Source organism: Ursus maritimus, unplaced genomic scaffold, assembly GCF_017311325.1.
Source record: "Ursus maritimus isolate PB19 unplaced genomic scaffold, ASM1731132v1 scaffold_13, whole genome shotgun sequence".
In the NCBI taxonomy this organism is placed as follows: domain Eukaryota; kingdom Metazoa; phylum Chordata; class Mammalia; order Carnivora; family Ursidae; genus Ursus; species Ursus maritimus.
In genome coordinates this window covers 22,766,080-22,784,613 of record NW_024423675.1, presented here as the reverse complement: position 1 = coordinate 22,784,613, position 18,534 = coordinate 22,766,080, and the positions used below count along the sequence as shown (strand labels likewise).

At 39.6% G+C, this 18,534-nt stretch overlaps 1 protein-coding gene across 1 annotated transcript in view; it reads left to right on the top strand.

Moving 5' to 3' along the window:
• Positions 1-18,534, top strand: part of LAMA4 (laminin subunit alpha 4) — a 137,381-nt gene that overhangs the window by 21,692 nt on the left and 97,155 nt on the right. The window contains exon 2 of the mRNA XM_008706201.2: positions 14,612-14,713. Coding sequence (XP_008704423.2) covers positions 14,612-14,713 — 102 coding nt within the window. The remainder of the gene's footprint in view (positions 1-14,611; positions 14,714-18,534) is intronic.

Sequence of the window (18,534 nt, the reverse complement as noted above, 5' to 3'; positions counted from 1 at the left end):
CATTAATGTTTAGAATAATTATAGCTAAAAAGACCTTTCCCCTTCAACAAAGAATAGTTCTCTCCTAAGAGCTGATTAAATTTTTATGAAATGGAAAGTTGAGCTCAGGATGTTGGAGGAGATAATCGGTGTTATCATAGTTTTGCCTCTTTTCAGAGGCGATCACTGAGGAAGGCTGAGGAACAGGGCTATCTAGGAAGGAGATACATAGCTTGCCATCAACAAAGACAGTGAGGAGGGGACCACAAGGCAGGTGTGATTAAAAAGCAACTGGATATAAATAATCCTAAACTTCTGGCCTAATTTTAGCTCAGTTCACACAGCCACAGTAATTTCTGGTATCACATTTAATAATTTTCTAACAAAAGCTGAGTTTCCTTCTGTTTCAGGGTCTTAAAACCATCCTAATTGGTCAATTAACATTTTTTAATGAGACTTCAAAGATTTGGTAAAAACAACTTGGATATTTGAAAGAGGCCTTGGCCTCGGACCGGCTGAAAAAGAAAGTCAACCAAATGTCATTTCATACATCTGCTGGACCATTAAATGGTCCCCAGATAAAGAGCTGGCAGGTCAATTATTTCCTACTGCTGCTTGAGTACCTTCTCCTGCCATACTCCCCGGGGGTGATGGTGGGCTGGTTACTCTGCACCTGCTCTCCTCCACTCCCCCCCTCATCCTAGCTTGGCCCCTGCCTGCCTGCCTCACTCTGCCTGCAGAGGCCGAGCCTTGCAGAGCCTTGTAGACTGCAGTACTCGAACTCCCTTGTTGAACCAGAAAACAGGAGAAGGGAAAGGTGGGGTAGTTCTGCCCTGTTCCCGCTCTGCCTTAAGCACTGCCTCCTGGGCAGAACTGTGGCCCCTGCAAGACGTTGGCTTTCATGTTGGCCCCCACCCGGGTTAGTGTAACAACCTTTTCTTTTACTTTGGGCCCTAGAGGTGGTAGATTTGTGCTCCCATTGCTTCTCCATTCCTTGTGCCTTAACTTCCCCACACTTCATTTGAACCCCTAAAGTGAATTCTATTTCCTGCTGGGCCCCTGACCGACTGACTATATCAGTGGACAGGCTATCTTTTGAAATTCATGGCTTTCCTTTCTGCTGGGGGAACACTTTCCAAAAGCATCTGCTGCATTAGCTGTTTTAATTCACAAACTATTTGACTTTCATGTAAGGGAATAATGAAGAGATGATAGCAAAAAAAATTTAGCAAACTCTGAGAACATGATCTTAAATTTCACAATTCCACCTCATTTGGTTTGAATCCTTGCTCAATNNNTCCCTATTCCCCTTTTCAACTCCAAGCCAGCTGGAGAGGCCAACCTTTAGCCTTAGCTTGTGGGTCACTCTGCCATGTTCTGCCAATCTAAAGCCAGAGGTGGGTGGGACTCCCACTTATTAGCTGCCTTGGTCCCTGAGGAAACAAGATTCTCTGAATTTGGATCCCAGCTCCCCTTTTAGAACAGAAAACTAGCCTATAAATTCTCTTATTTGAATTTTAAAATTTAGTACCTCAGTCATTGGAAAATGGGAGTACTGTGCACTATTCTGAGAATTTACCTCTGCCTTAAATTAGTACATCCCAACTAGAATAAATAAGCCCTCGAAAACTATTCTGGATTGCACAGGTAGAATAGGACATGTAACTTTACTGCTGGAATAAATTAGTTGGTGGGAATCAAATTAAGTAGTTTTTTAAACATTTTAGAAAAAACCTAAAAGCTGATACACGCTTTAACTAAGACAGACATATAGACATGTGAAAGGCTTTCCCATGGGATGATGTAGCAGCTAGCTGTAAGACAAAAAACAAAGGAAGAACAAATTAGGAAAGGAATGTTCTTATGCTTATTTTTTTTAACTCTGTATAATGATCACAGTACATAGTGAATAACAAGGAAGTTAGGGAAATTATACACAAGCATCTGAATCTATTGTCAAGACCACATTAGTCACTTCCCAGAGATGATGTTTTAGAGACCTCACCAGGTCTAGACATGGAAATCCAATATCCAGCCAACCTAAGTGGGATCTTTTGTTTTTCTTTCATTTTTTTTCCCTTTATTCTTTTGTGAGCATTTGTGTGCCCGCCATAGAGATTAAGAAATAAAATATTGCCTATATATATATGTATATATACGTGTGTGTGTGTGTGTGTGTGTGTGTGTATATATATCTTTCCTCAATCACATTCCCCTCTTTTACCCTTAAACGACCTGATTTCTGGGACACCCAGGTGGCTCAGCTGGTTAAGCATCTGCCTTCGGCTTGGGTCATGATCCCGGGGTCCTGGGATCGAGTGCTATGTCAGGCTCCTTGATCAGCTAGGAGCCTGCTTCTCCCTCTGCCTCTCTGCCTTCTGCTCCCCTGCTTATTCTCTCTTTTTCTCTCTTTGACAAATAAATAAATAAATTTTTTTAAAAAGACCTGATTTCTTAGATTTGCATTCATATCTTGTACTTTTCTTTATATGTGCATGTCCCTACATAACATACAGTATAATATTATTTTGCATGTTTCTAAATGCAGTATATATGTAGTGCTTCTGCTCTGCAGCTGGCTTTTTTCCTCAATATTATATTTAAAAGATTGAGTCATGATTGAAGATCTTCACTTATAGAGATTTGTCCAAACTCTCTCCAAAGTTTCTACACTATTTGCCCTCATTTGGTTCATTCTTTACAGATTCAAATTTCCTTGTTTCAACTAACAAATTTTCAAAACCTCCTTGCTGTTTGCTAATGACTCTGATAGGCGATGAAGCTCCAATGATGAACAAGCCACTATTCCTGTTCTCAAAGAGCTCACAGTGATCTGAGAGGCAGGAGTGCAAATTAAGAACTGTGATAGCATGTCCCACATGCTCTAATGAGATATGTGAGAGGGGCATGGGAACACAGAGGAAAAGCAACTGAGTCTGAGACTAAGGAAAGGACTTGTAAATGATGGAAGGGAGAAAGACACCCCAAGCTTCTAATGCAAAGTCAAGGTGATCAAAAGAAAGGTATATTTGGGAGAGAAAGGAAATCTATAGTTTAAGTACAGCAGAGGGAGCCCAGTTTAAGTTGACCCTAAAGGACAGGTTGGTGTTGGATTAGGAAAAAAGAGCCTTGTACATCACACTAAAGAATTTTATGGACTCATGTAGGCAATGGATGAAGAGCCACTGGGAGTTTTGAAGTAGACTAGTAGTAGTATAAGGTTTCTTAAAATTAATTCTGGTAATAAAGAATGAACTGGAAGGGAGAAAGTCTGGTGACCCAGAGAGGAGGGTGGAGATAATTATAATAATCCAGGAGAGAAACATCAAGGTCCTAAACTAAATAGTGGCAGTGGGAGCAAGGGGGAAGACTCATCTTGGTAAGCATCTCAGAGGTAGAGTACAAACTCTCTGAGGCACAGCATACAAAGGGTGGGAGAACGTGGGAACAGTCTAACCCAGGTGGAGGCAATGAGAGGCACTTTGTGTAGAGAGAATTTTAAAACAATAATAAAACTTGCTGAACCACAGTCTGCTTTTTATTATCCTCATGTGCCAGCATTTCTAAACAATGTCAATGAGAAAATTCTCCTCCCTTAAAAAATCTTTTGTTGTCTAAGTTCTACGCAGTTGCTGTGGTTACTGTTGAGTTTAAATAATATAACAAATATGTCAGCTTCAAATTAGCACATTCCAATTACTTAACCTTTAATAAACATTGCATTCTACACAGAAATTAATTCGGGGAACTTCCAGTCCTACAGTCCCCCTAGTACAGATGGAGGTATTAGTTTAGAGAGTAAGTTTATAACAGTTCAGAATTGTGTAAGGCCTTTCTGACTTGAGACTCAAGCTCTGCGGCACTCCATCTGTCTCCATTTAAGCCATGGATTTGAGATAAACAATGAGAGTACAGTGGTTGTGAAAAGGAAGAGACAGAACTTGGGTACTTAAATGTTATTCTGTGTGCAAACCATTTTCTGATCTTTGCAGAGTTCATTCTTTGTAAGCATTTCCAAAACTTACATTACTGCCAAATGTATTGATAAAATTTAAAAGTATCACTCCATTACTTTTTCCTTTTACGTTCTATCGTCTCTATCTGAGATATCATATAAGAAGAAAAATAGATTTGGGAGAGCATATAATAAGGTTACTATGGGACGCATTCAACCCCATGTGCCTACAGACCTGGAGATGGACTTGTCTAACAGGCACTTGGAAACAAGAGCAGTGTGGCATAAAAGAGCGAGATCAGGGACACGTAGAGGGACTTGGGAGTCACCAGAATATAGAGGGAGGATGAAACTGTGGGAGAGGATGCCATCACAAAGTGTGTCGATAGAAAAGAGTTGTAAGGAGGTGATCCTGGAGAACATCAACAGTGTGGAGGCAACAGAGGAAGAGGAGCAGCCCTCCCTTCCTGCCACTCCCCCCACCCCCCAAAATACTAAGAAAGATAAGCAGGAGAAAAACCTGAAGACAGAGTTGTCCTGGAAACCAAGAGAAGAGAGAATTTCAAGGACAGAATTTCAAGCATGTTAAGTACTAGAACGAGAACAAGTAAGACTGGAAAAGCAAAGCCACAAAGACATCAGACGGCAGCTTTATCAGCTCTGCCCTGGGTCCTCTGACAGCTCCTCGGTGGCACAATGGAGACAGAAGCCAGGCAACGGACAGAGCCAAGGGTTGGCATGAAGAAAGCAGAGCCAGTGTAATTGAATTCTCTCCCACTCTTGAAGTTTGGCTGAGCAAAAGAGGAGGAGAATGAAAGGGAGGTAGAACTGACGGAAGGTGTTCTTAGAATCTGAGCCCCAGGGAAGAAGTCACAGCTCATCCAACACAGGACCCAGGACCTAATTATGCTCTGCCTCTCACCCCTGTGGGTGCAAGTTGCTGGATGCTGTGTGAGAGAAGGAGGCCAGGTAGTGGCATGGGGTCAGGTGGATGGGTCCCAGAGCACAGAGAGAGGGCTCATCTCTTCTAATATGAGGAGTTCCATCCTCTCTGAGATGAGCAGAGGAAATTAGAATGAGTCAAGATTAAGATGAGGGACACCTGGGTGGCTCAGTTGGTTAAGCGTCTGCCTTCAGCTCAGGTCATGATCCCAGGGTCCTGGGATTGAGCCCTGCATTAAGCTCCCTGCTTAGTGGGGAGCCTGCTTCTCCCTCTGCCCCTATCCGCCCCACCCCCCATGCTCTCTCTCTCTCAAATAAATAAATTAAATCTTTTTTAAAAAAAGGATTAAGATGAATCTTTACAGATAGTACGAGATTTTCCACCCAATGACCTCTATTTTCTCATTGAAAGAAGAGGCAAGGTTATCTACTGAGAATAAGTGGGTACAGTAGAGGTTTGGGATGTATTTCTCCTTTCCTACTACTTCACAGTAGCATTTCTTCAGTGACGCATAAACCCATGAGGAAGAGCGTAAGGAAAGAAAAGCAGGACCGCCAGTGCTTTGTGCTTTGCATCTTGAGTGATCCAGGGTAAGCATAGCACTGAGGGACTGTGAGGACTTCATGACAGGAGAGGCACATTTATTAGCAAAGGAAGCTGATGGAACATCCCAACCAGTCAACCTGCCCAAGGAAGCACTGCTGTCTTCCCTGGGAGCACTGAAAGGAAGCCACTGTAAGTTTATAGACAATTAAGCTTCCCACTTCCTTGTGAAAAGAAAAAACAATTTAGTCAGACATTTGCAAGACTGTGGGCCATTAAAGGGTGATGACCAAATTGGAATGTCTATAAAAAGCACTTAACTCCGTGCCTGGTGTCGGTCAATAAATATTAGCTGTTATTATTCATAAAAACCCAGTGGAAGATGACAGAAATGTCTGTCATCTCACAGCATTGATTCCTGCCAAGTGGTGAAGGAGTCATGTAAAAATCCCCCAAATGCCTGTAACTCTGAAGTCATTTCTCTCTGCTTGTTCTTCTAGCCCTTCTACACCACATCTCTTCCTTTCTTGGAAATGTGTCTATGGCATTTGCCCCAGTAAATTAAATAAAACTGAGTCAGTTTTGAGATATTAAAAAAAAAAATCTGGTCAAGGCTATGTTGTGTAACTATAGCTTGGCAGGCGGGGAGTGAAAAGAACAAGTTACGTGAGATGATGTGATGAGGACCCAGAGCAGAAAGCCAGATGTTAGCAGATTTTTTTCAAGAAAATCAAAGGAAAAAAGGCACCACTAATGCTCCATTATGTTATATAAGCGCAATCACTACTACAAATGAGCAACTTACAAAGTATTTAAAGTAACTTTTCCAGGAGACAATTAAAGAAATTTTCATCAGTATTAATGAACATAATCATCCCTGAATCCAGCACTTCGAAAAGAAAATCTTTATGGCTTTAGGGCTCTAAACTTTCTCGTTTGATCCTTTTGGTTATACGACTAGAGAGAACCAAGGGTGGCAAGTACCTCATCACAGCCCGAGTCTGTTGGTATCTCCAGTCCGAGTAACATTGGACCAAGTACAGGGTTTGGGAATAGTTAGTTGAGATCTTCGGGTGGAGCACTGATTGCCCTGCCCAAGAGAATTCTCAAAAAGCCCATAAAAAGTACTGGAGAATAGCCACACTAAATGCGACGTAAATGCCGTGATAAATACCTCCCCCCTTTACAGAATTAAAGGACCTGGATTAACTCCGGTCCAGACAGCTCTGTGCTTCTCAGAATTCCTCAGAACCAGATCCTTGTCTCTGTCTCACTGGTGATTACAAGAGCTGGAGTGTTTTGCACGCCGGCCAAGGCATGGCAGACACAGGTCCCAAGCAATGAGCTCAAACATAGCTCCAAGAGCCCACTGGGAGAAACAGTTTGTGTTCAGCGATGCCTTAGCTTTATTCTGCCAATTATAAGAAGAAATGCCTTCCAACTGGATAAGTCTCTGAAGAATGTTGAAACCACTTTCCTAATCAAGCTATGGTGAAATCGCTGTCAAAATCTAAAACTTAACTTCACCTATTGAAATGCGGGGAATTTCAATTACGCAAACAAGAACTTAAAAAGACCCAAGGGATGATACATGGGGAACTCTGTCCACATTCAAGTAAAATTGATCAAGAAGTCAACTTTTGCTAACTACTACACGTTGCATAGTGCCTTTAACTGATTTTGGCACTTTGACATAAACTTTGTATATGAACAAACAGGATGTGTTAAGCCCTCCCTGAAAAAATACAGAGTCAAACGTTACCAATAGCTTAATTCAGGACTGCTTTCCAACCCAGATACCTTATCTTTTATTTTTATAGACACGGAAAAGATGGCCTGTGAGATGCCTACCCAGGTAATAAATTCATATGTTCTCAGAAGTCACTCCTCCCCAGCAAAGGCTAAATTGTTATTTCTGAATACATTAAATTGAACCATTGGTCCCTATTAAAAGGCCCCTGAATACTGATTCTTAGGTCTGCCTAAGTTTTAAGCAGATGGAAGTCAGCATTGTGCAAGACCCACAGACTCAGAGTAAAGGCACAAAGGTTTAGCTTTTAAGTGAGCATAATACTCAATCTTAAGGTGACTTTTATTATTCACTTTAAAAAAATGAAATTCTCTAAAACTAAAACTAGAGCTAAAATCATTGTTGCCTGGAAATGAGGAGAAAAGTGAACTCATTATATACATACATCAGCAGAAAGAGAATTGGATGTGGGCTGTTAAATCTGAAGAACACTAATTTGGAAGGTAGCAATGACTCTGGACACAAGTGAATAAATTCAGAGAGGTTTTTGGTTTGGGGTGTTTTTGTTGTTGTTGTTGTTGTTTTAATGCTTTCCACATCGAGCCTCAGTAAATTAAAGCAAAAGCTAATGAATCAAAATTCTAGAAGTCTAATTCAGAAAGCAAGATGAATCAACCATGAGAGACTGTGGACTCTGGGAAACAAACTGAGGGCTTCAGAGGGGAGGAGGGTGGGGGATTGGGATAGGCCGGTGATGGGTAGTAAGGAGGGCACGTATTGCATGGTGCACTGAGTGTTATACGCAAATAATGAATCATGGAACATTGCATCAAAAACTGGGGATGTACTGTATGGTGACTAATATAACAAAATAAAAATTATAAAAAAAAAGAAAGAAAGATGAATCGATATTTGTAAAATGTTTGCAAATCCCTAGTTGAAGACACGAAGCGAATTTCTACAGTGATCCCCCTGCCCTTGTGCAGTATTTTGCTTTCCGTGGTTTCAGCTACGTGCAGTTAACCTCCATCCAGAAGCAGATGATCCTCCTTCTGATGCATTGTCAGAAGGTCAACAGTAGCCTGACGCTAGGTCTCAATGCCTACGTCATTCACTTCACTGCATCTCTTCACACAGGCATTTTTTCATCTCATATCATCCAAAAGAAAACAGGTGAATACAGTACAATAAAATATTTTGAGAGAGAGAGAAAGGTCACATTCACATAACTTTTATTACAGTATGCTGTTATAATTGTTCTATTTTATTATTAGTTATTGTGGTTAATCTCTTACTATGCTTAATTTATAAATTAAACTTTATAACATATAACATTAACATTCATGTGTGTGTATATATAGGAAAAACCATAGTATGTATAGGGTTCAGTACTATCTGTAATTTCAGGCATCCACTCCGGGTCTTAGAATGTATCAACCACAGATAAGGGGGGGGACTACTATATTATAGGTCAGATGTTATTAGAATAGGTGCAGGGCTGTAGAGTATGCTCTTTATAATGGAATTTTATTATAATTAATTCATGGACATTTGTTGCAGCTGGAGATTAGGGTCTGATTTTCTCCGAGAGAGATCTAAAGATGGGTCTCACATGACAACTTCAGACTCTTCCTAAATTTGATCAATTTTTGCCATTGTTTGTTTTAATGGATGGTTGGGGAGCTCAGGTTCCTAAAGAAAATCTGAAGGTTCTAGAGATTCAATATCTATGCAAAAGTAGTGACTTTGAGCCAATTAATTAGCTCCTCTGTGACAATATTTGGAAAACCCAGTGAGATTTTTGTGGATTTTTGTGAACATTTTTAACCTAAAATGGTATTACTTAGCTTGAGTTTACTATAAGGGATGCAGACTGGACTATACCTCAAAAAAGCATGACTTCAGAATCTTAAGAAAATTTTAAAAATGTCCTGTATGATGAAAATATTGTTAGTTTCAGTCACTGTTATCTCATATGAAGAATCATATGAGGACAAAAACTATCAATCAGCAGTATAAATGTTATCCTCCTTGTTAAGAAACAATCTCACTTTGTTATATTATCTTGTGATTATATGATGGACCTCTGGAAATAATGCCTTCTGCAATAATATCAACATACACTGTCACTCCCAGGTCCTTTAAATATAAGTGGCACGTGAGTAATTTCTTCCTTAAGTTCCATCTAATTCTAATTTCTAAAAATGTAAAATTAGTCAAGTACACACACATTGATTTTTACTCAAAGCCAGACACCATACTGATGATAACAAAGTAAGCAAATGGCAATCTTCACTTTTATTCTTTGAAGCAGAAGTAAATGTCATTGATTAATCCAATCAGTGTTCAAGCGAGGGACAAGCTGTAATAATATAGTAGCTAATAACGGAGAGCTATAAAAAGTCTACAAATGATTTAGTGGAAAGTAATTGGTTAAAATGACAATTGGGCTAAATAAATTGTTCAGTGTAGATATTCCCATTCAATGATTTTCATATATTAATGACTTTATATATTTTAACCACATATCTTTTTTTAAGAATTTTTTTCTGGAGTTTAAAGGAAAGATTTTACATTTTTATCCATTTCAGCCTGCTATGGACTGTTTGTAGCAGCAAAAATTTGGAAATAACCTAACTGTCCAACAAAAGGGGTTGGGTTAATACATAGTAATTGTATACCAGATGGTTAAGAGCTCAAACCCAGGACTCAAACGAAGGATCTAAATCCTAGGTCCGCCATTTCTCGTCTGTGTTACTTGGCTGCATAACAAACCCTAATTCAAAGACTCATCTATAAATTATAGGTGACAGCTATTACCTTCATAGGGCTATTGTGGGCTAACATGAGAGAAGGATACAAAATGACCAAGGCAGTGACTTAAACGGAGTATTTATGTTCAATTAATTAAAGGTTCAGTTAAATAAATTTTTATCCTTCCTTTCTTTTCTTTTTTCTTCCTTTCTTTCTTTCTTTCTTTCTTTCTTTCTTCCTTCCTTTCTTTCTTTCTTTCTTTCTTTCTTTCTTTTTCTTTCTTTCTTTTCCTCTCTTTCCTTCTTTCTTTTGTTTTTATGAGAAGCAGCATGTTACCGCAGAGAAAGAACAAGATTTAGATCTGTCTGACCTCAGTATAAAGCTGTGTGACACTGGAAACATTTTTCATCTTCTCTGACCAGCAGTTTGTTCACTTCCAAAATGCAGATACTTATACCTAATGCACAGAGTTGTTACAAAGAGCAAATACCATAATGTGGATGAAGCACTTATAATACTTGGCACATAGGCCCTCAATAAATAATAACTATGCTTAATTATCTTCATAATTATCATCATTATCCTTGTTATTGTTATTAATTTTTAAGGCCCGCACCAACTCAGGCAGTATAAGCCCTCTGAATGCTCTTAGTTCAGCCACCCATGTGTTTATACAGTTGTATACTATAGGTTGGGTCTTCTCATATGGGCAAAAGTGTTCCGTGTGGCATCTAAAAATTGATTGTAACACTTCTCTTGCTCACACACACATATATCAACATAAACACCATCTTCGTTTAATAAATTCTGGAGAATATTCCAAAAGAAGTCAGGCAGACATTCATTTTCTCTGTGGGAAGACCACTCAGCTTTCAAAATCTCTAAATAGCACAGGTCTTAGGATAACTAAGCCAAGAGATTGCTAACCAGGAACAAAACTATAAATAACTCTGCTCTCATTTTTGAAATTATCTACCTGTTAATATTATAACAAAGGTGAGTTTCGCCAGTTCCTATAGAATTTCAAGAAGAGATTTAGTAAAAATTAACAGAACTTTCTGGAGCCATGACAAAACATTTCTACATAAAAGGAACAACATTATATAGCTCTTCCTTGAGGATACTCAAACTTCTCTTGAACCACTTAAGAATTTTAATTTGCCATTCTGAGAAATCCTCTAAGATTCTACCACACAAAGGGTCCAAGGTATCCAGTGCACATATTAGTGGCATCAGAAGCTCCCATGCCCAGGGCTTCCATTAGCCTATATGGTACCTTTACACAAATTTAAAAATGGCGCCTCCCCCCTGGATAGATGAATTAGCAAATAGAATCTTTCAGGTGTACAAAGCCCAGCCAGGAATGAAGTTGGCTGGTTTCCGCCCCACCTCACCCTCTTCACAGGGTGTTCCACATGACCCTATCCCTGGCTTCCTTTTTCTTCCCATCTCCCACAGTTTAAAAGACTGGAGCCAAGGCCATTTCACACAAGGTCAGAGCCTTAGCCTGGGGAGTGGATAAGTGGATAATGACAGACTCTCTGGGTGAAGTCACCTCCTAAACTTGGCATAACATAAAGATTTCATTGAGCACGGTCCAGTCTTAGCAGTGGCTGCCTGGACTGTGTTGAAAAAGATTGGAGACCAAATCCAGCCCTAGTAGGGAGCTGTGGGTATATTAGCAGCATAAGCCATTGGTTTCCAACAGCACATATGCTTCGGATTTCCTATCTTGGTCCAAACTGTTTAAATCACAAGGATTCGTTGAGCAATTAACATGAACCAGGCACTGTGAGATGCTTTAGAGCAATCCTTAATCACACACTGGAATCTTCAGGGGACTTTAAAAAATAAAAAAACAAAAATAGATCCTTGTAATTTTTCTGTAACTCTAAAGCTATTCTAAAATACAGAATTTACCAAAAATTTGTTTTTGCTATTGTTATTTGGGATTTTTTTCTGTGTTGTGCAATTTTATTTTTGTTCTTTGAATATGAATCTCTCGATTTAGCCAAGTCCTCAAGGACATAAAGGATTAACTACTGTCATATTCAAAATGATGCATTTATTCAGGGCAAACCTTAATTTTCTTTGTCTCCTTTAGATGAAAGAGCAGCAAGAATACCTTAAAGACCTGAACTAGCATCAGTTTAGAGCAGCCTTACTGAAACTAGATACCTTGGGCCAGAGGCAGGTCCTTACTATTGTTGATGATACAGGTAGATCTTCTCACGTTCTGTTTCCAGGCATCACTACCGGACTCCCTGCCACCACCAGTATGCTTTTCCCCTTCTGATATACCTCTAATCTCTGCCCCACTCATTGGGATTCATAGAAACAGAAACAGGAATGGTGGTCACAGGGGCTGGGGAGCAGAGAAAATGGAGAGAGGCTGGTCATAGGGTACAAACTTCCAGTTACGAGATTAACAAGTTCTGAACATCTAACGTACAGCCCAATGACTATAGTTAGTAATACTGTATTATATACTTGAAAGTTGCTGAGAGAGTACATCTTAAATGTCCTCATCACAAAAAAGAAATGGTAATTATGTGACACGATGGAGTTGTTAGCTAAAGCTATGCTGGTAATCATTTTGCAATATATACAGGTATCAAATCAACACATTGTACGCCTTAAATTTATGCAATGTTAAATGTCAATTATTATTTCAATAAAGCCAGGGGGAAAAGGAATAATTAACTTAAATAAGTAATTTTTAAATACGATTTTTATTTTATAAAAATTACAGATTTTTTCGTTCCTCTGTCAAAATTTCTGAATAAGAGGCTCCCCACATGTTCATGAATTGGTCAGTCAGCACAGAAAGCACTGTTTTGGAAGCTACTGAGATAAGTAATACTAGGCCCTCGCTATTCTTATCCATTCCTCTGATAATTAAAACCCTCTTCATGTCAAACTGCAGGATGCAACATACTCAAGGTTCATCAAATCAATCTTATACCTTATAACAAGGATATATTTTTAAATAAAATAAAGAAGTTTAAGGTACATGGCACATAAGTTAATTATTGCTTTGTGAATCTTTTTCTGATATATATGTATATCCTTATATATTTACATACATATATGTATATCTGTGTAGTGCATCACCATTAAACATGCATTTTTTTTTAATTTTATATTTAAGTAATCGCTACACCCAGTGTGGGGCTTGAACTTACAACCCCAAGATCAAGAGTCACATGCTCTACTGACTGAGCCAACCAGGTCCGCCCCAAACATGTATTTTTAATATTTTGAAACAAAATTCAAAAACACATGAACTTAGATGGTCTAAATTAAATGCTTCCTGCTGCAGTTTTAGCACTTTCCCTATTATTCCCTAGTGGAAATTGAGAAAAAGGTTTCCTATCAACCACAAATTCTCCATTATAAACTATCAATCAGTCCCCTCTCAGCCTTACTTTCTCTCACTTAGATGGAATTTCTTCGCCTTTTCTTTAATGGACAAACATCATTATTCTCTTTTAAACTACCTCCCAATTGAATATATTAGACTTTAGTTTTTGGGTCTAAACTGGTGGTGTTTTTATGCTGTGAATAATGTCTAGGGGTTCTTTCTTCACAGAGAAAAAAAGCAAGAGGAAATGGGTTTGCACAGCAGTCAGAGGGACTTCAGCCAGATACAATGAAAAATTTCCTGGTGGCCAAGATAATACAAAGTACAATGAGTCAATGAAATGGGGGGAGAGGCTGATGTGAAATCTACTCTGTAAGTTTGTGGAAACAACCCAGATTCTTATCTGTCTGGAATTCTTTAGAAGTCAATCTGTCTGATGGGCAGGGAGTGGACTTCCAGGTCTATAATGCCCTTGCTGCCTTGCATCATGAAGACCTTCTGAAGAAACATAAAATACATATTCACAGCTCCTATCCTATAAATCAGGAACAATCTCGCAAATTTCTCAACTGACATTGGCAGGGGGGGTGGGGGCAATTCATCGTTGTACAGGTTGACTGGTACAGGTGGACTGGCACATCGCAAGATGGTTTAACATTGCCACAACCCACTTGGCACCTCTGGGTCTAATGATTTCATCACTAGAATGAGGGAAAATAATACGTTCCTCACAGAGCTATGAGGATAAATGAAATACCGGAACAGAACACACACAGGACCTGACAAGTATAAGAATTCATTAACTTCTCTACCCCTCCCTTTAAAATGTTAGGATCTGCAGAGAAACAATTTTTTAAGAGCCCAAGCATGAAAGACACATCTCTGAGTTGTTATGCTATAGCCAGTAATCTCTGAAACCGTACGTCTTTATTTCTAGGGAGCATGAAGCAATTCCTCACCCTCACTAGTTGTCATGGTTTGGTTTGGTTTGGTTTGGTTTGGTTTGGTTTGGTTAGAAGACATTAGAAAATTTCTTTCTCCTTTACTGTTACTGAAAAATCTTATTCTTCCTTACAACATTAGGACAGTGTTAAAGATCTTCCTTTTCCCCTGAAAAGTTTTAAAAAATATAAAAAGGGGGGAATATAACAAAAAAAAAAAGATACACATCACTGAATGGCAGTATAAATAGTTCATTCTAGTACATTTGGTAAAGAAATATTTAGATCGTTTAATAACCATCTCCTCTTATTTTATGTCAGAAAATACCGACCAAAAGAGGTTTTTTCAATAAAGAAAATATTTTTGTTGTGTCTGTTTCAGAAATGCGGTGCTGGATTCTTTCTCGCCCAGTCAGGAGAATGTATGCCCTGTGGCTGCAACGGTAACTCTGACGAGTGCTTGGATGGCTCTGGATTCTGTATGGTAGGTCGGGGCACCTGTCACTTTTCATATACTGCACTGGGCTTCTGCATCTCCAGTGGGGATCAAACATTCTTGCGCGTTTGAGCTCCCTAGGAAAAAGCTAATCGAGCTCTCTTTTTACTCTTCACCTTTTCCTCTAAGACACGTCATAGAAACTGCTGGTGATCGTAAGTGGCCATCAGGGCATAGGTATGACGTGGCATGTGCTCCTGGAGAGAACTGACCTAGCACCCTGGGCAGCTGGTTTCCTACTATAGACCAATGGTGAAGGGATTGGAAACGGTACACAGAGGAGGAAATCATCCATCCAAATTCCTCTGTAATCGTATAGTTTGCCATATGTTTGGCTTCATTCCACATAAACCAGGAGAATAAAACGGTTGTTTCATAGCCTATTTTTACAACTTAAGATAGTTGAGTCTATAGATCAAGGTTTGTCTAAAAAAAAAAAAGGTTTGAATCAAATAGCTAATAAACATGAAAGCTTTGGCCTTATGGTCTTTGTAATTCTGTGTTTCAGCCCCCAGAAGACTTTTTTTTCCCCCTTAACTGGAATGAATTCCCCAAATAACTTGTTCTTCCGTTGAAGTATCATACAGACTTGTGGAGGAGACTGGGGAGCCTTCTAGCAAACAGGGCTTGCCGTACCTTTTCTATGTTCACTGAATGGACTGACAGCTTTGTGAAAATGGCTATGGACATATTTGCCAGAAATGGCTTTAGTAGAAGTCCTTGGAGGCATTTTTAAAGACTTATGCATTATGCTCATGGTTTCCTTCAGGACCTATCCCACACGGCAGGAAAATTAAGATTCTTCACAATCCTATGAGGCAGCAGAGGCTTTCCAAAACTGCAGGAGTATTTTTGCATAAACCACAAGAATTCTTAATTAAATACACCCTATTTACCTCAAAATTAGTATAATTATCCTTATTAAGCAGATCATTTTGATTATAAGTGGTCTCGAAGGTGTGCACACGGAGGTGCTATTCTACCCACTGTAAATGCATTACATTAAGATGCAAATTAGAACATTTCCTCTACTTTGAACCCAGCAGTTGCCGCTTTTCTAAAGACAGAGAGAATGTAGCGGCAAACACTGGACACAGCCACCTCTTTGTAGTGTTTGTTTAGTCCTGGTGTTTCTGTCTTCCCCGCCCCCCATCTTCTTAAATAACCGTTACATCCAGGATGTCCTCTGCAGTCCTGTAGGCACAGGCAGCTGCCAAAGCCTGCCCCTTTCTAATGCTTCCATCTCCGGTTTCCTGTTATTTTAATCCCAGTGACATTTGAAAAGAAAATCCCATGGATGCACTTGAACTAATAATGTACATCTCCGATAATTTGACCAATTAAAGGCTCTTTGTTATCTGTTTTTTTTAAATAGAAGACAATAGGGCCTGGCAGGCCCATCGGCTGCCATCAGGAAGCCAGTAAGATGGAAGACTGAAATAGAAGGGCAAAAAGTCCCTCCTGGGGCACGTGTGGTGATGAGCACTGGGTGTTACATGCAACCAATGAATCATTGAACACTGCATCAAAAACTAATGATGTACTATATGTTGGCTAATTGAACATCATAAAAAAATTTAAATTAAATTATTTTTTTTTAAAGATTTTATTTATTTATGTGACAGAGAGACAGCCAGCGAAGAGAGGGAACACAGCAGGGGAGTGGGAGAGGAAGAAGCAGGCTCCCAGCGGAGGAGCCCGATGTGGGACTCGATCCCCGAACGCCGGGATCACGCCCTGAGCCGAAGGCAGACGCTTAACGACTGCGCTACTCAGGCGCCCCCTAAATTAAATTAAATTTTTAAAAAGTCCCTCCTGCTAGTGCCTGTGAAGAGCTATGACAAAGAACAAAGCCACTCTTCTTATGGTGACTTTTCAGAATACGAACTGTCGTGGTTTTCTCTCTGACCTAAACATGAGCTCTGAGGGAGACGGTCCTCACATGATTCCTTCACAGCTCCTGGGCATATAAAGTTCTAACAAAAGTTTGGGAATGGACCGGGGTATGAACTCTTATGCCCACTCAAGGAAACTGCCCATCTTCCTGCAATTACTTTGTTCTAAGACAAAATATTTTAAAAAGAAAGAAAGAAATAGCCATCCTACTCACCCTAATGGTGAACCCCCCACCCCAACTCTACCCAGACGGAAATAGCTTTTCTCCCTGATTGAAGTAATATATGCTCAATGTAAAAAACAAACAAAACAACAATACAGCTATGTACTGTACATGAAATTCAGAGTGAAAATGACCCACAATCTTATCCCCCAGAGCTAAATATAGATATGTATATTCTTATAAATTTAATTTAGAAAAACAAAAACAGGATGTAATTTGTACTGAATTTAATGTAAGTAGTGAGCAGAGAGGTTTGCCAACATAGAAAGAACATTTTGCCACTTAGGTGGTAAATATATTGCCAATGGCGTCCCACTGGAATCAAACTCAGATCTTCCTGTTTCCTTTGGCGTCCCTGTCCGGCCTCCTGGTGGAGCTGGGTAGGTTATCAGCTCCTGCCCTGTAGCTCTTCCATCCAGCTCATCCTGTTCTCAGGGCACCAGAGAAGAAGCAGTGACTCTGAGGAATACCTCCTTGCAGTCTACTGTGGGCCTGAGTCTTCATCAGTTCTTAAAGTTTGCCTGCCTAACTCATTTCTCCCATCTTCCATACACAGCCAAAAATAAAAGCCTTCTTTCTTACTTCATTTTCATTTTGTTTTTATTTTGAAGGCTTATGATGCCTCCCTCCACCTTGCCCTCCCCCAGTTGTTTTTAATTCTTCCTTCATTCCAATGTCCAATTTCGATTTGACCTTATATTTTATAGACTGATTTTAAGGAACTAAGCCATTTGACAATAAAATATAGAATAGACAAACTTATGCTACCATTTTAGACATACCAAAGAAGCTTAGAGGTGTCTTCACAGAAGGGATGCTAACTCTTCGAATGCAGAAAAGTGGCTAAGTGAAAAGTGGCTTCATGAATGAAATCCAACATGTGTTGGGTGTTTCCAAAAAGCTACCTTGCATCTTATCAGAACTAGAATGCACTGGGAGGAGTTCTCAGCTGAGTCAGCCAGACAGGGTCCCAAAGGCCAAGCAACTCCAGTGGACGCGGCAGACTCTCTAGGAAAGCTCCAGAAGGAGGCATGAGAAAGGAATTAGGGGAAGAAACAAGTAGAAGCAGACAAATGGCTGGTGGTAGGAATGCCTGGTCCCTAATAACCCATATTTTATCCCAAGTCTATAGGTTAGGTACAGAGAATTAGGAAGAGGACATGACAAAGGCCAGTTCCCATCTAAAGATTCTTCTCATCATTAGGAGAAAGCCAGGAGCCCACCGACCAGAACTAGAGTGGAGAAAATCTGACTTGAAGTTTACCACAGAAACAGGGCTCCTTGGGTTCCTTTTGGTTAAGGATTGCTTGGTCTATTGATTTCATCTAACCATTTAATAAATAAGCTTTTTTTTTTTTTTTTTTTTTTGAGCTCCACCTATGTGCCAGACGCTATTCTAGGATCTGGGTTAAGTGGTTTCCACTGTGTTGGGTTGAACAGAAACACCTACTTGAAAGTGCTTCTGGACATGACCAATAGAGTAAAGGTCAAGGTATGAGGATCATGGGAGCCTTAGAAACACATGTAGAAATCCCTATCTGCTCAGTGACAATCAAATGAAAACTTAAAAAGATTTCAGGGTCTGTCCCAGCATTGCAGGAAATTTTTTTTTCTAGATCTGAATGAGAATATTCAGATTTAAAACTATTAAAAGAACAGCAAAAAATATCATTGAAATCTAAAGAGACAC